Source organism: Misgurnus anguillicaudatus, chromosome 16, assembly GCF_027580225.2.
Source record: "Misgurnus anguillicaudatus chromosome 16, ASM2758022v2, whole genome shotgun sequence".
In the NCBI taxonomy this organism is placed as follows: Eukaryota; Metazoa; Chordata; class Actinopteri; order Cypriniformes; family Cobitidae; genus Misgurnus; species Misgurnus anguillicaudatus.
Window position 1 is genome coordinate 4,322,981 of NC_073352.2, and position 22,639 is coordinate 4,345,619.

A 22,639-nucleotide genomic window follows, 5' to 3' on the forward strand; every position below is an offset into this window, starting at 1 on the left:
CAGATATTTACCTCATAAGTAAGGTAAGGAAAATTAACATTAAATATTGATTTGAAATAATTTGTCAATTTTTAACAAATCCAGACCTGCAGTAAGGTTTGCTTTTGATTTTAAGATAAGACAAGACGTTCAAATGTCTTCAATGTCATTATTCTTCAAATGTCTCTCTAGAATCAAACATTTTAAAGAGCCATGTAATAAAGAATAATAATAAACTCAACCAAACTATAGCATAACATAAATGTAACTGTTGGAATTAGTAATGTTAACAATTAATCAATCTTGTCGATAAGCATTAAATCGATAAAACTTAACGATTGTTGAAAAGGCAAGCACGTGTGTGCGGCGCCTGCGCAAAGCACATACACAGCTGGTGATGTAAAACTTAAAATGAAAAACTTGAATTCTGGCAAGAAACTGTTCAATTTAAACTGTAACACTCTGAACGCCTGCAACACATATCATTGCTCATCATTATTGACTGAGGCGCTACACGCTAAACACTGTTGTGGGTTTTCTAATGGAAGCTTGAAGTCTTTATAATATAAGTATCTTTGCTGAAAGTACGCCGCAGGTCTAAAGCTGAGGTGACGACGGGAAAAGTGCCCTCCATGTGCTTCTTGGATATAATTACAACAAGCGGTGTATCTACGACTCGAAAACCGAAGTGAACAACTAGAAAAATAACACTTGATGATAATGAAACTTTTAATTTGTCATGGACACACAGACTTTCATGCGACTGCACAAAGTGCCCATATGAGGCGAAGTTTACTGTGTCTATTAGTCGTCATATTTCATTACGAGATTAAATTGATGATTTTTATCAAAACACCAACTAGATTGAGTCATTTTACAATCCCACTGGCATGTTATTTAGACAAAACAAAATCTTTTAATTCGCGTGAGGAAGCTGGCATTTTACGCACACTTTTATGTCATTGCTGTAACGGCTTATTGCACTATTACTGTTAAAGATTATTCGATTGATTGATCGTTAATTTAAACAATCATTGAATATGGGAAATTGCATAATTTGAAATCCCTAGTGGGAATTATGACTAAAAGAAGCCTCTTATATTTTATCATCTGAAGTGCAGTCACTATTTGCCTAGAAATTGCAAAACCTTACTCGTGTCATTTTATCAAATAGCCTCTTAAAGGTTTACCTAAGGATTAATTTAATTTGGGCTCTTATTGGCTGCTTTTTCTAATGGTAGTTTTCTAAGAACAGAAATGAATCTGTTTGGCACAGGTCTATTTTTGTCAACAAAGTAACTTCAAGCATTTAACCGTATACTTTCAAGTTAAAAAAATTTTAAGATCATTGTTAACATTTCAGTCAAATGTTTCAAAACTTTTGACCGGTAGTGTACCGTAAAACTTCAAATAATAGCCTGGGCTTTTATTTTCTCAAACCTATTGTCACACCAGGCGTCTATAAGAGACAGGCTTTTAATTTAATTGTTCAAGCATGACAGCAGTAGGTTACCACATATTACGTTTTATTTATCATTTGAATGTGTTTAACAAATTAGTTCATGTAAGTCAGGGGTGTCCTGCAAAGTTCATCTCCAACCCAAATCAAATACACCTGAAGCAGCTAATCAAGGACTTCAAGATTACTTGAAAATTGAAGGCAGGTGTGTTTGATTAGAGTTGGACCTGAACTCTGCAGGATAGTCGATAGCCAGGAGCAGGATTGGACACCCCTGATGTAAGGGGTAGGTCTTAAATTATTGGCAGCATAAATAAAGCAAACGAGGATATGCTTTTTTATTGGTTGTTGCGTTAAATCTTACCCAGATACAACAGTGCTGTTTTCTGATCTTTTTTTTTTTTGATTGGCTGATAATGGCACTTTTGACTAAAACTCCAGGGGAGACGGCGGGCTTGATAGAGAGAGCGGTGCAGCCACATACATTTTGGGCGCTGCAGCATATTAAATATGATAAATAGCGGGAGTGTGAAAAGACTGAAAGCCTGGCTATTATCAGACGCGGCCTCAAAACACTACCGGCCCACCAGGAAAATTCCCGACTCTAACGATTGCCACTCCGCTACTGTCATCATCACTGCAATCGAAGAACCTTGTTGTGTTGTCATAGCGATTAGTAACGGAACGATTGCATCTGTCACGTGACATCTACCAGTAATCAAAACGTTAGCGCGTGCAATCTGCACCATATAACAGGCTTAAACAGACGACCTGACGGGTTTTAGAAGATTAAATACAACCCGAAACTAAAAAACAGACCATGCCTTTATTGGATATAGGCGTTTATTTACCCAAACCTGTCGTCACACCAGGAGTCTAAAAGAGACAGGCGTCTATTTGGGACTCGGCTATTATTTGAAGTTAAGTAAGTGTCAGGTTGTAAGGATGCGTCACCACAGTAAGTATATCATTTGTAAGTTTGGAATTTGTCAAAGCTGTGGTGCTTACAGAAATGCTGATAAAATCCAAGAGGTTCAGAGCAATGTTCTTGTTAGTGGCTCAAAAAAATACATGCAAACATTCAATACTTTTTCATATGCTGTTCAGAGACACTACTAACTTGATCCACAGACAAAAATCTTAAATGTATTTTAAGTCATTTATAGACTGACCTGATGACTGATGAAAACCATCAATGTTGGCCATAACAGAGTCGATTATTGGTTTAATCTTCTGCTGATCACTGTCTTCTCCAGAGTTTGAAGCCGGTTCTCCTTCATCATCATCACTGGAGGACGAATCTTGTTTCGTGTCCGCCTTCCCTCTCTGTGACCTGCGTAGGCGCTCAAATGACCTTTTAGGGCCCTTCTTGCCCTCTTTACCAGACTCATTTTTTTCCTTCTTGCCACCTTTAGATGTTTTTTTCTCACTCCCAAGCTTGCTCAGACTCTTCATCTGCTTCTCAAGATCCGAGTTGTGGTTGGAGGAGTCGGATTCATTCCCCTTCTTTTTTTTGGCATTTCGTTTCTTTGTTTTCGATGTCCCGTCGCTCGCTTCCGAGTCTGCTGAGCCCTGGATAAGTTTTCGCTTCACAGTTTTTTCAGTCGAGCGGGAAGCAGACCTCTTCTTCCTGCTTCCTTTACCAGGAGCACCGTTTTCACCGTTTTCTGCGTCGCTCTCATCCGAGCTGTCCTTCAAAGCAGCTGTCTGCAGGACCTCTGGGACTTCATCGGAGTCTGAATCACATCTCTGATTGACCGCACTGCATTTTTCATCATTTGAAATTGACTTTGTTTTACTTTTGCTCTTTGCTTCTGGCGACTTGCGCAACGGTGTAGTCTTCATTCTGGGCGAGTGTCTGCTGTCCGCAGCCTCCTCTGGTGATACGTTACCATCCACATCTTTTGAAAGTGACGCGTCTTTGCTTTTATCTCGTTTTATGGTTATTTTAAGAGGAACAGGGGTCAGTTTGACTACAAGTTTTTTACCTAGTTTTGCGAGACCTTTAGTGGAGTCCATGAACTCAGTGGTGGATGTCAACTTGGAGTCACCAGATTCAGAGTTGTTTTCATCCTCTTTCTTTACAGCGAGACTCTCGACCATCTCAAAGAGTTCATCTGGAACGGAGGGCGGTACAGACACAATGTCTTTATCAAGAGAGGTTTCACCAGCCTGCACGGATTCATTCTCACACTCAGGAGCATCAGCAATCCCCCCCTGATCTTTGGCTTCATCTTCTCCGGACTGATCCTGAACTTTTTCTGGCGAGCCAGGAAGAGTCTCCATTTCAACATCATTTGAATCACTTTCCATTTGGTTATTTTCTTCCATCTGAGGATTATGATCTGTGGTGGTGGAATCCAAACCATCTTCCTCGACACCATGATGCTCAGTCAAGTGCTTGTTTTCGACTGTTTTAGCTGCACTCTGACTCTCAGGTGGTCTGTGCTCCTCTCCGTTTTGAAATTTAAGACCTCTTGTTTCAAATTCTTTATCCAGCGACTCATCCAAAGCAGCGTGAGCCTTTTTTAGATCAGCCAATACTGATTTAAAAGCTCTCAAGTGTCTATAGCTTAACGCGTTTGCTTCGTGTCCCGTCGATGTGCTTTGGAGGAAATGTACGAAAGTACGATTCAAACCATTCGTGGTCTCGATAAGTTTCTTGGTCTTTTTGACTAGTTCCTTAGGAACGCTCATCGTTTTACAAGTAAAGGCCAATGTGCCGGCTCCATCGGACGAATGATCCTGTCCGTTAACGGACGCTTTTTCTCGCTTGCTATGCTTGAGTTTGCGCTCTTCACGTTTGGTCTTGTCACCACCGTCTCCTTTGTTCTTTTTATATGTGTGTTCCAGATTAAGCAAAACCGTCTCGCATGTTTTGACCAAGTCCTGTAGTGGTTCTGGGCTGCACACATAGCAGTGCCATTTGCTTCCTTCACTCATAATTTCAGACAACGCTTTCCGTCCAACATTCCGTAAAATGCACGTTTTGCAGAAGGCATTGCTACAGTAGTCGCAGCAAATCAGGTTGCCCCCCTCCGCACACCACCTGAAAAATATGCATGTCACATCTTTCAAGTACTAGTACTAGTGTTTGTTTGATGCCTAATCAGTTCTTAAAATTACAATTAAGTAACAATGCTAGTCATTCAGTTTAGTTAATCAGACTAAAAAAAACACAAATCAATGTGATACATGAAAACTCCCATTGTTTTAATTTATTTTGATCATTACTCTGAATGTGATCCTTAAAAAAGTTCTTTACAAATATGCAATTAACTCTGCCTTTTGTTTAAAATTTGTATTTTTGAATAAACCTACACATATTTGAGAGGTAATAAAAGAAATCAAATTAAGATATGTTTTTTTTTTAAAGCAGAGGGTCTACAAATATTTCATTTGTTGTATTGCATGTTCATATATAGAAGAAGAACATTTTGTGGAAGGCATTAAACGTTTGTGAAAATCATAAAAAATGCTGGCACTGGCTGGCAACTTTTTTTTTAAACGCTGGGGGTGGTTCACATGGTACTAGTTTATTAAATGAACTAGATAACTGAATCTAGTGAATTGTGACAACCCTGTTTTTTATTTATAAATCTGGTCACAAGTAAATAGAAAAAAACTAACCTGCATTGCTCATCCATCCCATCTTCATCCTTGCTGATATCATCACTCATGTAGTACTTGAAACATGACTGTAAAAACAGGCAGAAGTGTTAATAAAAGAAATATAGACGCACAACTGAGTGTCAGAAGTCAATGCAGGACTGTACCTTGCAGATAAGAACATGCAGGGCTGGATGCTGAAAGATTGCGTCCCTCTGAAAATGATTCACTTGCTGTCCACATGCTGTGCAGTTACAGATATCCTGAAGTTGTTCCTCTGTGAGGAATCACACAATAATATACATAAAGACAATATAACACAGCCACAAAGCCTTTCATCTGGTTGGTGTCCTCATGCTAAACAAATGCAAAGTGTCAAAAAAGCAGTTGGAAGTGTTACATGGCCAGGGTTCGTACAAGTTTCTGAAAGTTTTTTCAACCATGGGTACATCTTACATACCATGGGTACCCATTACATATCATACATCTTTTATGGAATCGGGATTGGCGCTTATGTGCGTTAGGGATGTTGTGTTACAAACCCGGTGATACTGGCATCACTGGGTGGGAAGGGCTTATAAATGCGTATGCAGGTGTGCGTATTTTACTTTCACTTTTATATCAGAGACAATTGTTTAAATCTGGGTTAAATCGCTTATGAATCCGCATGCAGCAGTAAGCCTTTACTTTTCACTTTTCATAGTTTGTGATGGTGGTTATAATAACCATCAAAGCTCTAGTCGAATGTTACTATGTAAAATTATTATACAACTGTATATTATTATTATACACATTAAAAAGAGACAGATGAAGTTTCCTTGCATATAGAGCCTTGATCAACCACAAAAGATATGGGAAAGGTATAGCCTCCTATTGTTGTCCACAATGCTATTAAAACAGACCATATTTAGGATAGGATATATTCATTTAAATGTACCCGTACAGTACACACAAGATTACTCACCAGGACGTTTTCGTGCACCTTCTTCTTTAACTTTACTTGTTCCTCTGTTACGAAACTCTGGACCTCTGAATTCATCTTTAGTTTCATTAGCAACTGGCTCTGGCTTCACCACAACTGTTCCTGTGAAAAGTGAAGGCCGGAGGTTTAGAAAGCATCTTAAACCATGATCTTTAAAAGACACGAGAAGCCTGAGGATTTACCTTGTGGTAGCTTGCTGATGTCCAAACTGCTCTGCTTGCCGTCTGCTCCTGCCTGATGTTCACCACCGCTTTCACTGGCACATTCAGATTCCTCTACGGCTGTGTGCTTGGTCACAAATGAAGGTTTTCTTCAATTCAGAAAATGAGGAAAAATTTAAAGGGGATTTTATTTAACTTTTCCACACACTTCCTAACTTAAAGTTTCATCACAATTATATAATTCACCAATTACTGACTACATGTCGACACGTCATCTACTTGACCGACCAATAGCAAACAGTGGAAGAGTCCAGAACATCTTTCAAAATTATCATCATTTTCTACAGTTTCTGTTGGTGTCCTATAGCCATGCAGAAAGTACACACTTGAATCAAAAGCTCTTACCTGTAACAAGTTCTGACAACACATTTAAATCAAGCAATTCGTCCAGTTTGCATATTTTCAAGTTAAAAGCCTTTACAATGACTGAAACCTTACTCACCTTTTTGAGCGTGAAGATGAGGACTTGGTCAAATCTGAGGAACAACCGGGCTAAAAAAAATCATAATTTAATGGTTTAATTTTAAAAACTGGTTGTGTATGCATGTCTTGCCGATCAAATGAAAATGTTTTAATCAAAACATTGTTACTGTTAAAAAAAATTCAATGTTAAACTATAATGAGAAATTGAACTCAATGTACTGGCACAATTACATATTATAAAAACATATGAACAAAATTGCCTGCAATGTCTTGTCTTGTCAAATTTTAAATAAAACTAAACTAAAACTGTTGGCTGAACTGTATATAGAAATGAAAAATGTAACATGTTTTTTGTGATCTTTGAATGACAACAGTAAAGTGTGATTTGACTAACATGCATGTGTATTTGTGACAAATGCATTGAGGTTTATCAACACTCGTAAGGTAAACAGTGATTGCTGTGTGTACTGATGAAATCTGAAACGCTCTCCTGTAAAACCGCCTCTCCCGAAACACTGATGACCGAAATAACATTTTTATAGCAGGTCAGCATTTACATCCATTATTTGTGACGTTACCAACAGGGGTGTAGCTAGCCCTTGGCCATTCTTGTTGGACAAAGCAAGCAGTCTGTAGCACTGGCTGAACAGCTGCAAACTGCCTTTACGGGACAAACGTGTGTGTAGAAGTCTAGGAGCTAAAGATGCACGTATTGTCCGTAAATGCAAAAGTGCATTTTAAATTTTAAAATTTAAAGTGCCCATATTATGACTGCTTTTTCACAAGTTAAATAGGTGTATGAGTTCAATAAAACATGTTTCAAAAGTTGTTTGCTTGAAATAGCTTGTAGGAAAAGATTGTTACCCATCTCTAGGAGCCTCTGTTTCAGTGCATTTCAGATTGTGCCGTTTTGAGGTGGTCATTGCATATTTATGAGCTGCTGCTCCTTTGATCACGCCCCACTACTAACGTCATGTGCGCATGCATAGTGATATCGTGAGCAGTACAGACCATACTGTGTTATTATTTTATATATTATTATTATTAACGGTTTATGTTGCCAACAGACAAATCATGCAGAAAAGTATCACTAATAAGTACACTCCAGGAGAAGAAACTCATGACACACAATGATTCCAGAGTCAATTGTGATATAGCAGTTTTAACAATACACTCGTTTTCCCTGGACAATACTAACATATTCCCGTTATAAAACATTTTCAAACGCATTATTTTTGCAAATGACAGAAATTTCGACCCGGCCGGGGATGTATACTGCTTGTGGACCGCGTGCTAATTGCTAGAAGCTAGCGGGAGGTCCGGACCGTAAAGTTACAGAGACTCGGGGGTACGTTAGCCTCGTCAGAAAAGCCGGGTCGGTAAGGCCCGGTCTCGGTTAGTTTGGCAAAACACTATTACTAAAAATTTTTTTTTAACTTTCGAAACCACGCTGCAAACTATCTAGCCTGCAAAAAAGTATCTATATCTATATAGGCTACGGTCTACATTACAAACAATTATTCACATTTCTATACATTTAAAAGGTATAATTTACGGGATTAGCATCAATGTATGATCTCTGTTCTGAGATACAGATGCTCTAGCATCGTAAATGTAGTATTTTGTGACAGAAGATGACAACATGCAAATTATAACGTGACTTCTTACCTTTTGTGTTTGACATAACGATCGCGAATCAAGTCTGTTTCAGATGTGTGAATGATCCATGAAAGTCGAATAAAATCCAATGACCATTTTTGTCCACAGATGCGTATAATCCGTGAAATATAGATACATAGTCTTACATTAGATTTCACATGAACGTCTTATCGCCTACAATCTGATGACTATTTGCATCGTAACACACTGTATATTACTCTTTAGGTTCCAATAAACACGCGTTAAAACTTTGTTTTTAAAAGTAGGCGGGAATATAATCCATAATATCCAAATAGCGCTGTTATTTCCGTGAGCCATGATAATAGTATAGAGGGTATCAGCGAAGTGACTGCTCTGTGCTCTCTAGCTACCTGGTGGGTGGAGACTTGCGAGTGGGGTGGTGGTCGGGAAAATTCAAACAGAATGTGACGAATTCGGCGCTGAGTTTAAACTCGTGCAGTCTGAGACTCAAGGCAGAGGACATTCAGAAACCTGTATCTCACTCAAAACAGCATGGATGGATTTTTTTGCAAGTTTGTATGCGTGTGGGAGCATCAGAGACACACATGAACACCCCAAAACCCAGAAAAAGTGAGTTTTCCATAATATGGGCACTTTAAAATGTAAACGTATTTAAAAGTTTTGGCCATGTGATAATTTAATAGTCTGACATGTTGTATGTGCAGGGTTTCCTGCAGCACTTTGCAGTTCGGGCGGCCCGCCAAAGCTGGGAAACCCTACCGCCTTAACTAGGTAGTCCAAAAACCCCCCCCAAAAAAAACAAAATTGTTTGCTGCACAAAAGGCCATCAAGTACATCTCGGAGAATAGCGCGGACGCGCTTCACACGGCCGAAATGAGATAAAGACGTGGTCCGTCATGTCTTGAGGATAGCCAGTTGATTAAACACGTGCCCGTGAGAACTGTAAGTGGAATTATGTTTTGGGGTTATTTAAGGCTGTTATTGTATTAGTCTATAGTTCTTGCAAATTTTAAATAAATTAGCTGGTGATTTTGCTGTTTGAGCAACCTGCTAGCTAGGTTGCATGTACCTGTTAATTAGATATAATTGTTAAGCGCTCTTGCTCACGTTATTTATGTGCATTATTTACATGCTACAGTAGTTACACTCCTTTAAGATAATGTAATTAATAGTGGGAAATAATCAGTTTTTACAATCTTCGCGCTATCTATTATTGTCTCCAGACGTTCTACAACATCTGCTTCAGTTTGTGTTTATTAACCCTTTAGTTTCATTTCATCACACACCTATTTTCATTAGCGGTATCTGTTAAAAACATTTCATTCATTAATAATCTAGTATGTGTTCATTTTCTGTCATAGTTTCTTGAAAAAATTTTTTTAAGTGTTTTAAATAAAAATATTTTCATCATTACGTGTACCCCCGCCCCTTTGATTGCCCCGGCCACGAACACCCGCCCAACCCTACCACCTTAACTAACAAATTTTCTGCGGGAAACGCTTCTTTTGTATAGCATTAGAAATAAATTGTTTTCCTTAAATCCTTTGTGTATGTTTCTCATTTAAAAGTTATGTTTTATGAATATAAATGGTGCCTGTGATTTTTTTGCCACCCCAATATAACACTGTGTCTAATCTGGCCACCCCTGAAAAAACATTCTGGCTACACCCCTAAAGTACCAATGGACATCAACTGTGTTTAAAAAAAAGGTAACATGAAAAAACACCAAGTCTACTGATAGTGATTATGATGTTGATGTGAGCTGTGCGGATACATACCTCATTCATTTTCTCCTCTGGGGTGTTTAAATCACTGGTGGCCATTTCACCTGCAAAAAGCCACAAGCATTAACACATTCACACAGAACATAGGGTGAAACAGTTACATCAAACTCCTCAAATCTGACCTTTGTTTTCATTACACTTTAGCAAATCACAGCAATCATTGCTATAGAAATTAAAATGGCAAAAAAAGGTTTAAAAAAAAAAAGTATTTTCCACTGTTTAAGTGGATGTAATATTAAATTATGACTTAACAGCGCTACAAATACTGCAAAAATTTATTTTGTCAGAAATCCTGTGTTGTCGGTATATCTTGACTAATGCTACTCTGCCCTGTTAGATCAGGTCTCCACGGCAGACAATATTTAGGATCCAGCCCCGGACGCCAGATCCCGCCAGAAAATATCAGTTACTCAGCAGAGCTGTATACCAAAATTTGTGTTTAACAATCTTCTGTCAGTCAAGAGGTTGATCGATTAAAGCCAGAAAAGAGCAGAAGCAGGAGACGAGGTTATGATGGTAAAAAGTAACGGAGTTGCGTATGGCTCAATGTTCAAACTTCATCTCCCAGCATAAATTCCACATGCATTGTTATCCCAAAACTGCTTAACAGCAACATCCTATAAACCTTGGGCTTCCATAAACATTCCCCTTATCTGTCTCTCTCTATTTATACAAACAAAACAGTTCATGAAACCCCACAAACATGAGATTGAACGACAATGAAAACACATAAGCAAGGAAAAAATAACAAGAAATACAAAATATAGAAATATGATAAATGAATGAATAAACAATAATATAATGATAATTATAATAATAAATCAAATAATAAATCATATGGATAACTAATGATTAGAAATAAACTAAAGAACACAAAAAACATCTTGCACGTCAGGATCTAAGGATCCATCAGCCCCAAATCTTTTCTGGACTTTTTCTGACTAGTCAAATACTCCCACTCTCATTATTTACTACTTATTAAACTACGTATTATCATAATTAAATTTTTATCACAGCATATTATTATTAAAGGGGTTGTGACATTAGGAAACAAATTGCTATGATGATCTTTTGACATAACATGTCTTGGTATCATAAACACTTTGAGGTCTAATAGATTTTTGGGCACTTAACGGGGCTCTACAGTGAAAGTATTTCACTCATTTGCGCCCTAAAAATAGTTATGTGCGAACTTGTAAAGAGTATTACTTATTTTTGGAACACATTTGAAGAACGTTTTGATGAAATCGAGAGATTTCTTTCCCTCCCTCCAGCCTACACAACTACCACTTTGATGCTTCAAAAAAAGTTCATAAAACGAATCCATATGAATTGAGCAGGTTAATCAACTTTTTTCACTGTGCTCCTAAATTTCTTTTTGTGCTCCTAAATTTTTTTATTCATCATCATCATATCTGTATGTCCAAAATCAGCAGACTACTTTGAGTATCTTTTGCATGGATAAGAAAGAAAGCGGGGCATTCTCGCCTGCAATAACCCCGACCCCTGGTTGTTAATTCATAACGTTTAAATGTTATCATTTCCAATTCCAATTTTGATTATCGATTATGATCATTTTCTATTCCAATAATTTGATAAAAGAATAAACCATACATTTAAATATCAAACCACATCCATTTAGTCAACTTATTGCTGTTTTGCAAAATAATAATATTTATGAGCAGCGTTATTTTAAATAATAGGTAAATACTCCTATTTTTATGACAGCAAAAGTTTAGTAACCCTGTTTTTGTCAGATTGATAACCATTTCTATTACCATAGTTTTATTACAAATATCATGGTTATGAGACAGTGGTAAATTTGTGGTTACTGTGGTTTTACTACAAACGCCATAGATAAACTATGATATGGTTACTGCAGTAAAAATAGTGGTTAGTTTTTTATTAGTTTTAATTAAATGAGATATCAGCTAGTAAACGCAGAGGTCACACACAGACACATTAATTTGATTCAGGCTATGTACAAAAATGTATGTGAATATAGGGCTGTCGTGATGAAGGAATGTCCCTTGCGATGATTTTGCATGGCTCACTAGCGCAGTATGTGGTTTTACCACCTTGATTTGTAAAAATTATTAAAATGAAATAATTATTTAAATCCATAACAACGAGGTGCCTAGCCTAGTATTACATTTTAAATTGAATAATTTACGAAAAACAAATGACTCTCTTAACTCTTTTTTATTTATGTTTCAATTTATTTAGTCTTTATTATACATGCATGATGTGTAAAACAATAAGGGCATAGCTTCATTAATAGGCTTTATGCCCAGCAGCATTACTTCCTGAACTTCAGCCAGCTCCTTGTTTCCTGTCTGCCATTATTGGACAAACGGATTAATCCAGGTGTGTCTGATTATTGTTGTTGTGACTACTGAGGTCAGGCACACCTGGATTAATCAGTTTGTCCAATAATGGCAGACAGGAAACAAGGAGCTGGCTGAAGTTCAGGAAGTAGTGCAGCTGGGCATAAAGCCTATTTAACGTGAAAATCATGTCATCGATGCGGTTGGCTTGTCATTAGCGCGGTAATACGGTATTGTGGATACTGCCACAGCCCTATGTGAATACAATAATCTTTCAGTAAACTCTGACCGTCATTTACCTCAATGTTCTCGATTTGTTTATTTACCATGGTGCATATGTTCCGCTAGTGTTACTTTAATGTCACACCAATCAAACTGCGCAGCACGTTACACACGATGCCAAACACACCTTATTAAACAAACTTATAATTACAATTAACTTCATGTGCGAAGTCTTACTCTCAAGAAAGAGCATGTATATCTTCCAGTTTCCTTCAAAACAACTGCATATTTTAATGACGTAAGTGCACTCCGGTAAGGATCATAAAGTGTTGTGTGTGAGTAAAGTGGGACAATCGTACTCTGGTACGGTTCGGTACAGTTGATCACAGTCATCCCCTGGTCATTACTATGGACCACATGAGCTTGTAATAATAACCTTTCAACATATTGCATATGAGAGTAATTTTTTTGCATTGTAGTTGGCTAGGCTAGGGTACAATCAAACTGGGGTGCTGCAGATAGTACATAAAACAAACACTGTCAGTTCAGTGTAAATTGTGATTCTTACCATTGGAGGTTTTAGTATTGTGAGATTCAAAGCTTTCGTCGTCTGGAGACTGACCCAAGAACTCATGAAGTTTAGAAACCAGTGTGTTCAGCTTATTGGACCTGGAAAAAAATAAACAATTTATAAGAACATGACAAATGCTAAACTTATAAACTGCTTTAGCTTAAAAAAATGTTCCACTGGTGGGTGATAATACTAGTGTTGGGCGATATTCACATTGAGGAGACTCATACACAACTATTACAATAAATACAAACATTCAGTGATAAAAAGTCAATACCAAACATTTAAAACAGGGCTCAACATTAACACTTGTCCGGGACAAGGATGTGTTTTGGATGGGCAAGTGAGATAATTTTACTTGCCTGAACAGACAGGTAACTTAAAACTAGTAACTTGATATTTCTACACAAAAAATAAAAAAATAAGTTAAATACGCAAGTAAATAAGTAAAATGTACATCTGGTGCGGATGCAGCTCCAGAGTCTATTGTTACCTGGGATGTTTATGATATAACATATACTGTGAAAGTAATTTATTTGTCAGGAGAACGCCTCAATAATGCAAAATTTAAACCCATACTTATAACAAGGGGCACACTTAGCGTCGGCCATAATTAAACAAAGATTTGATTGTGACGTTCTTGATCTTAAATCTTGATTCTGTACAAGATTATTATTACTTTAGGAAGTCATCAACATGAAATTTACCACAAAATTTTAAAGTCGCCATGAAACAGATGTATTGATTGCCTTATTTTCGTATATATCCGAATGAAACGGCTTTTGAGATGAAATAAGGCAAGGCTGGATTTGAATTTGTCTATCGAGATCTGATTGGGTCGTTTGAAGTTGGGTCGTGTTGCTAATTGCTAATCGCTGCGATCTTCTCCCGGACCTCGCCCACCTGCAATACTTATGACCGGAAGTGAAGAGAGATCGTTTTGAGGAGGGGAGGAGATTTGCATTTTTGATTAAAGATTATGAGCACACACAAATTTTTTAAAAATAATGAAGCTCACAGATAAGTCATTTGTTAATAATACCACAACATTAAAAAAATATATATATAGTTTTTCATTTCAATTTCATTGCGACTTTTAAGTGTTTTGGTGATTGATGTCGATAAAGTGATCTGATATTTGTTGATAATACAACCTTTAAAATGACATGAATAATAAAGATGATTGTGACTGTGGTGCCCTTGAGCAAGACACCTTACCCTAACTGCTCCCCGGGTGCTGGAATAGCTGACCACTGCTCCGGGTGTGTGTGTGTGTGGACTTGCAGTGCATGTGTTCATTACTTACTGGGATGGGTTAAATGCAGGTCACATTTCGAGTACAAGTTGCATACTTGACAAGCTTGTCGCTTTTCACTTAGATACATTTCAAGTGAGATCAAGGTTACATTGTGTTACTTTGTAAAATACATCATTACAGTTTATTAAGTCAAAACATAACCATGCCAAAAAATGTATTTGTATGGCCCAAAATGCATTCAGAAGATACAAGCATTCAAAATGAACAGTTTGGCATGTGTGTTAAAAAAAGTCTTGCTTTTTTATGATGTCATCCTACTAGGGGTGCACTGAAAGGAAAATTCTTGGCCGAAGGCCGAATAAACTAACTTTTTTTTATTCTTAATTATTTTTCCAATTTTCTCACCATTGAACAAGTTACATTTTCAGAAAGTCATTTTTACTATATTTACATAAAAAATAATTGACGATAGGCCACTGAATTATAAGAAAATATCCAAGATGGTAATGCCACGGGTCTGCATTATTTTCAAATAATTCAAAGGACCGGAGTCAATTATTCCGCTTAAACCACAGTTGCCACTAATATTCCTCTGGTGCCTATTTTTAAGACATTTAAAAAGTCAGGTGTGCGGTTATTGAAAAATAATGCATACCCATGGAACCACTCAACCAATCACAATACAGCATTCAACAGCCCCTTGGAATAAACTTTTTTTTAACATTAAAAAAAAAATCACATTTCAGCAGTCATTATAGGGCCTTACACCTGGTCACTTCTCTGATCATATAGCTATAGATAGACTTGTTAAAACTGTTCCATTTACATTTAACCAGATAAATGAGTCTCGGCTAAACGATTAATCCCATCTTCTATTCCCGAGCAAAATGCAAATAACCTATTCATTATGATAGAAAGAGATAATTGACAGCACAATTGAGTTTCAATTTCAACGAACCATCATGGCAATAAGTGTTTGCATTTCATCATCTTATTTGCTTTTAAAAGGACAGAAAATGTTTATGTTGTCATTTTGCATATTGGCCATGCAGTACCAGTTTTAGCCACAAGCAGGGCTCGACATTAAGGCTTGTCCGCTTGTCCGGGACAAGTGGATTTTTGTAGGACAAGTGTAAGAGAAAATTAGTTGTCCGACTGGACAAGTTAAATTTCAATCAATGTTACTTCACGTTATGTGCTGTTAACGACAGAGCAGAACGCGCAGCGCAAACACCGAGCGGAATATTGAACAGAGAGCGCAGCGCTCCGACACACACGCTTACATGTTACTGTTATTGTTACTAAACAAGCTGTGCGCGCATTAAACCTGATCGCCGAACACGGAGGGGTGGGAGTAGAGTGGAGTGGAGAGTGATGTTTCTTCAGGCTCCGGCGTGAATAAATGACTTCACTGCGTGTCAAAAAAAGCCGATTTAAGTCCGTATTTTTTCTCTTCTAACGTTCGGTAAAACACATAATGGGCTTAAAATCTTGTTTAAGAATCTGTTTTATAATGAGAATCTCTCTTTCAGCGCGCATGTGTGTGTGTTGCGCGACAGCTGATTTGAATCTGACAGAGTTCGCACCTTGTTCATTAAAAATCCCACACAAACATTACAGCATAAATGCTAGGTTTAAGATTGATTTTATATATATATATAACAGATAATCTAGATACATTTATTCTAATACGTTTTTTAAAACATGGTAATGTTTTAATGTTTTGCTTTAGTGTTTTAATGTCAGACAATCATTGAAAAATCATCTATTATTTTGCTTTAATTGCTGGTCCGGGTTTGGTTAAAGGCTACAGTTTGTCCGGTTAGAACAAGTATGTCTCACTCAAAGTATTCAAATCGTTGACTTTATTAAATGTGCATAGATGTGTGGTTTGCACGCACAGTCCACAAAAACTCCTTTGATTTGAATCAATCCTGCTTATTTAAACTATAACTATTTACACTATTCAGCCGATCTCCTTTCCCGTTATCATCACCTGCTCTATTCTCCGACACTGCGCAGACTCTCTAGCCGAAAGTTTTGGAACAGTCCATTTCGCACTTAATAACAGGGGTGACCGGATTAGTCAATTTATTAAAGGTGACACTTTTCTACAATCATTGAAATGTGGGAAAACTGAAGAGAAAGGCAGCAGATATAGCATCATTCTTCAGAAAGAGTAGCAAGAAGCAGTCAAATGAATCTTAGTAAAATACATTTCAGTGGCCTAAATTCACATGATTTTCTGGTCTCTATGGTATTTTCAGCAATGGGAGATATAAATCCTGGTTTCAAAGTAAATTTCAAAAGTTTTATTTGATTAAATAGTTTAAAAAAACATGAGGTTGAATTATGACTATAAATTGTATGTTAATCTCAATTCATTTTAATTAAAATTAAAGTATTGTAGAAGTTGTATGTTATACATTATTCTGATTAACACACCTATAATACTTAAAATTATTTTAAGGTTGGATGATAGAGATTTTATGTGCCATCAGAGTAACTGCTGGCCCCTGCCTGCCTGGCCACCCCTATGAAAAATCCCTTGCTCCGCCACTGATTAGCAAAACACAAAAAATACATTATATTATAAATCTTTACCCGGACAAGTGACTTTTGTGCATGGACAAGTGCAACGCAAATTTACTTGTCCGAAGGACAAGTTGCTCAAAAAGTTAATGTCAAGCCCTGCACAAGGTTTGTGATTGCAATACCAGTTTTGGCCACAGTCCTACATACTGTTCCTTTAACATCATACAGTCAGTTGTGTGAACCCTGGTGAACATGGTTAAAAAATATGCAGATAATAATGAAAAAGAATCTACAGGACATGGAGGATTCAAGATCTGTGAAAAGTTTAATGGCTCAGGACAAATAAGAAAACCAAACAACCATCACAAAAGTTAAAACCTGTCAATTAAATGTTGTCAGGGAAAACATTGTGCAGTATCAGTTGGATTTAAACTTTTGCACTGGGTTATTTTTAGAAATTATTTTATTTATCCTGTTATTAATGTAATTATAAAAACTTTCTGTATACAATTCTCATGTGAAAAAAATTGTTCTAGGCCAGACTAAATTAAAAACTAACCATAAGTTTCAAAACTCCTCTCGCTTTTCCAAAATTTTCTAGATTCATAATAATAATACATTTTATTTGTATTGCTCCTTTCTTATACTCAAAGTGCTACAACAATAAAAACAAAAGAAACAACACTACCCCATAATGACAACACAATAAACAATGGCGGCCGGCAACAACAACTATCAATTTATAACTTAAAAGATTCATTAAAAAGATGTGTTTTAAATCATTTCTTAAAACAATCAAAAGTTGGAGCATTCCCAATAGGAAAGGCAGAGAATTCCACAACCTGGGTGCAACTCAAGAGAATGACCTCCCACTCATAGTTGTGAATTCTGCAAGGTGTATGTAAACATATGAGTCTGACCTTTCACTTTTGAACTAACAGCAATGCGAACACAACAAATGATTTATTTAGGTGCTTGAGCCGGTGTGCGCAGGTAGAAGGAGTCCGCAGGTCCAAGCTGAGCAATCGGCTCTTCCTCTATGTTAAGCATTGCTAAAATATTATGGGTTTATTATTATTCTTTAATGAAAAACACAACAACAAAATTACATCGCTTATATTAAACAATGCATGTTATGACAAAACGAGTAAGCACGTGGCTTCTACAATCATTATTGTTAGTCAGCTCGCCTCACACTCTGACAGTAAGTCTAACGTTGTGAATTTTTTTTACATCTGTCGCACCATCTGAAACTATATGGATTGCCGTAAAACTTGTAAATGGCAGGGTAAGAGTTAAGACAGGACAAACAAGCAAAAAAAAAAAATGAAAAAAGCACTGTTAAAGCACTGCAGAGCTCAAAACCGAGGCAGCAATCTGCGGCCACAATCTTGCAACCATCACAGAAAAAAAAATATTTGACCCCAAAATCGTGCCAGCCAACCATGTAGTATTAATTTATATACAGCACTATTTCCCATACATTAATTCATTAGTGGCAGCCTGCCATAAGTAAAAATGCACAGAACACGGCACTTTGAGATAATTTCATGTAAACAAGAAAACGTGAACTCAGTATTTGTGAACATCTGCGCACATTCACATGCTGTCTGAAGCCCTAAGATGCGGCTTTCTGACATACAAAATGTGCACACATAACATCTTAAACAGCACGAGTAGCACACTAAGATTGATTTTACCTATTCTGCCCGAGTAAAACATAAACATTGCAAACGACATCAGAAGCAAATATTCATTTACATAAATATTGTTTTTTAACTAATCCTGTGGGACTGATATGGTAAACCAAATTTAGAATTGTAAGTAAATGACACCCTGTCAGTTGTGCATACCAATATGGCCACTTAAATACTTCTTTGCTTTGACTTTGATTTGGTGGCTCTTGATCCATGATCATGGGATAGTCAAGTAAAGAATTCACAACTAAAAATCTAGCTGGAAGTAGTAAGTAGATTCTTTAGAGGGTTAACTGGGTTTTACTGCTACTGTGGGTAACACGTGTGGATACCACCTAGCGGTCTGCATGTGTAAGTGCACATCAACGTGGGCGATGACGCAGAAGTATGAATGAAAACGGAGGCTACACCATAGATCTTACGCCGAACTATATTAGGCACTTAAAACGAATACTCCACTTTCATAAAAAGAAATCATCCCCATGTCATCCAAGATGTTTATATCTTTCTTTGTTCAATCAAGAAGAATTTAGATTTTTGTTTTTGTTGTTTTTTTTAGGAAAACATTCCAGGATTTTTCTCAATTCAATAGACTTTATTGGAACTCAACAAATTACAGTTTCAATGTAGTTTAAAATTGCAGTTTTAACAAAGCTTTAGAAGGCTCTAAACAATCCCAAAAAAGTCATAAGGGCCTTATACTATCAACTGATTGGCATTTTCGGCAAAAAAGTAAAAAATATGCACTTTTAAACTAGGGCTGAACGATACATCAAATTTTCATCGTCATCGCGATATGAACTCACGCGATGAACACGTCGCAACAGACAGCCTTGACGCGATGAATGAAGGGAAAACGGTAAGCGCATGTAATAAACGTTTGACCTACCACGTTTAGTCCTGAAGACATGGTTTGCGCGTTCATGCTATTAGGCCAATCAGGGGAACCCCCAAGTTAGCTACGCTCAGATTGATTTGTGGTGTGTCAGTTGCGACGCTGTGCCTGTTAGCAAAAACGATGGCGGAGGAAGGAGAGAAGAGTGAGGAAAATGTGTTGTCAGACGAAGACCTTGTGGTGAAAAGGAACAGAACTTCAGCTATATGATGGAATTATTTTGGATTTAGGAGAGATGACGCCGCAAACACAGGTACTGTGGAAGCGGTGATTCACATATTGCATGCTCAAGTTCATCATTTCAAATGTAGGCGCGCAGTATTTGCGCTCTGGAAGTGCCACGGTCGTGACTCGCACGCAGTGCGACGCGCTCGTTTTTTCCAGGCTTTTCAAAAACATTTTAACTTTTCAGAATGACACAAGCGCAGGGTGCAGGTCATGTGACAATAACCTACGTGTCTAGCGTTTTCCGCACATTTTTAGGCGCGACATGTGAATGGCCCCTAAAACATGAAAAAAATATAAAATATTTATCGCAACTCACATCGTCATCGCAACATTAAACAATGTCACCGCACATCGCAACTTTTCCTCACATCGTGCAGCCCTAATTTAAACCACAACTACTTGTCTTGCACTAGCTGTGTAACGCATCAGCGTGACCTTACGTAATGCGTAATGACGCCGAAAGGTCACAATTTTTTTTGAAAGGTCACACATAATGTATGCGATACTACCACCCCAGTGTTTACAATTGTGGAGAAAGAGGACCGTTCCGATGGTCCGCAAATGTGTGTTTCACATATGTGACCTTTCGACGTAATTACGTAATGCGTAAGGTCACGCTGGTGCTCTACACAGCTGGTGCAAGACGAGAAGTTGTGTTTTGAAAGTGCTTATTTTTTATTCTGTCATCTTGTTAAAAATGACTATTGTTGTTTCGCTAGATAAGACCCTTATGCCTCGTTTGGGATTGTTAAGATGCCTTTGAAGCTGCATTGAAACTATACATTTTTATGAAAGTGGAGTAATCCTTTAACCTCGCATAATGACTTCCACCTACTATATAGTATGGAAGAAGGCGATTTAGTACACAGCGATTTTCTCAAATTGTAAATTTTGAAAGAAAATATTGTGTTGCTTATAAATATTTAACAATTACGAATTTAGCAAAACGTAATACTTGAGACTTAATTTTTTTATACCAAAGTTAAAAAAAACAATTAAAAAGTGTTTACTTTTAAGTGGAAAAAATTATTAGTTATTATTTCGCTTAAAGGTTCAGTTGCAAAAGTTTGAATATTTTTTAAGCATCCTAGTCTCCTATATCAGACCTGAGAATTTAGAAATAATTTTTATCTAATTTATTTAAGGTATGCAAACACAATGTGCTTTTTAAATCAACCGTGAGCAAACTATAAGCAACTGTGAAGATAAATCCCACAAAATAAATGAACTCCATAGTAGTACATAAATGAAAGACTTCCGGTCTGTAGATTGTCAGCGCGCCTGAGGAGGCATTTCATTGGCGCGCGCTAATAACAAAACAATCAGTTCATGCATACACTGAAGATAAAGCAAATACACTAACGAAATAATGTACATTTACATAAGATCATACAGATTACCCTTAGTCTTAACGTTACTTGATGTTAAAACATTTGACAACTTATTTGACGCCGCTTTTCAACTGATTTAAATGCACGTGTCTATTTAACAAGAAATCACCTCAGAGACGGAATGAAACGGTACTGTATAAACTCTAAATGTGTTGATGTACAATAGTGAATTTTGAAGTACTAAGAATTTGGTGAAGAAAGGGCCTAGCTGTAGCATTTGAACACTGCAAATACAACCGGCTAACAAAGAAAGCCACATTATCGATATTTTAAGGGATTGCGTGACTTAATTACCTCAGGATTACACTCGCTATAAAATGAGCCATGTCGACATCTCACTAGTTGCAATAGTTAGACATGTATGTGAAGTGCACAACTGCATGTGTGTATGCCCGGCTTCTTCACTTCACCCACCGTAAGATCTCTGTGCTCATCTCACGCGCAGACCTCGGAGATGTCTTCAGGCTGTCAGCAGAAGAAATGTCGTTCTCTTCGTGCTTGTCAAATAAGTGTTTGAGTGCATCCCTAGAGTAAATACTGATTTTATGCCGACCAAGACAGACAAAGCGAGAGCGCCATCTTGCCCGGATGACTAGAGACGCGCTAAAATGGCGCACACGATACTCATCTCGTGCGCGCGCACTCTGAATGTAGCACGAGAGAATATAGAGACGCTCCAGCGACGCACTTCAAACAAATGACCCGCTTTGAGCACTGAATATTATTACACGAAATAAGGTCTAAAATAACGCATGGCAGAATGGATGCATGTAATGAGGAAAAAACTGCAGAGAAGACATTAGGACACAAACACCGGACCCGTGCTTGTATCCAGATGAAAATGTGCAAAAATAAAGCCACTCCTTTGTTTTAATGTCCTTTGATCCCGTGACCCCAACACACCAAACAACCATGCCATTGTGTTGCATTTATTTAACCTTTGTGCAGGCTTTGCACTTAATGTGTGCAGTTTACACATGTCTGACAACATGTGCATGCATGTTCTGTGGTGCATGCATCTCGGATAACACTATGCATGAATCCTCAAGTGCACATACCTGTAGATGTCGGTCGTCATTTCTTTAATTTAATTCAACTGCAAGCTGTTCCGGAATGTGCTTCTTATAAATGTTTTAAATATTTTTTATTTGCCTAAGCGCAGACAAAAACGGCTTGATATTAAACAATGCCAGGACCCATGATGCTGTAAAGCTCCGTGCAGCTGATTGGCTCATTCTGTCCCATAGGTGTGAACCAGGAAGAAAATATCTACAAACTACTTTCATCAACTGTAAAAATGTATGTGTTACTTTTGTGTGTTACTTTTCTTATGCCTATTGTTGCTGTTTGTTATACGTAGGCTAAGATTGTTAAAATAAAATTACTCTTTATTATATGGGGGGTCTATGTGTAGACA

General features: G+C 37.4%; 1 protein-coding gene across 2 annotated transcripts in view; it reads right to left on the reverse strand.

The window, feature by feature from the left end:
- atrx (ATRX chromatin remodeler) overlaps positions 1 to 22,421 on the reverse strand; it is a 67,667-nt gene extending 45,246 nt beyond the window's left edge. Inside the window, exons 1-9 of one of the 2 annotated variants that reach the window (XM_073854022.1) lie at positions 22,281 to 22,421; positions 13,216 to 13,316; positions 10,093 to 10,142; positions 6,693 to 6,742; positions 6,212 to 6,339; positions 6,012 to 6,131; positions 5,215 to 5,324; positions 5,069 to 5,136; positions 2,611 to 4,487 (exon numbers count right to left, since the gene is read on the reverse strand). In XM_073854022.1, the coding sequence (XP_073710123.1) occupies positions 2,611 to 4,487; positions 5,069 to 5,136; positions 5,215 to 5,324; positions 6,012 to 6,131; positions 6,212 to 6,339; positions 6,693 to 6,742; positions 10,093 to 10,142; positions 13,216 to 13,316; positions 22,281 to 22,300 (2,524 nt within the window). In that variant the 5' untranslated portion in view covers positions 22,301 to 22,421. Of the gene's footprint in view, positions 1 to 2,610; positions 4,488 to 5,068; positions 5,137 to 5,214; positions 5,325 to 6,011; positions 6,132 to 6,211; positions 6,340 to 6,692; positions 6,743 to 10,092; positions 10,143 to 13,215; positions 13,317 to 21,636; positions 21,820 to 22,280 lie in introns of those variants that run through there. The other variant, XM_073854021.1, reaches the window with a different exon arrangement.
- Positions 22,422 to 22,639: the final 218 nt, after the last annotated feature.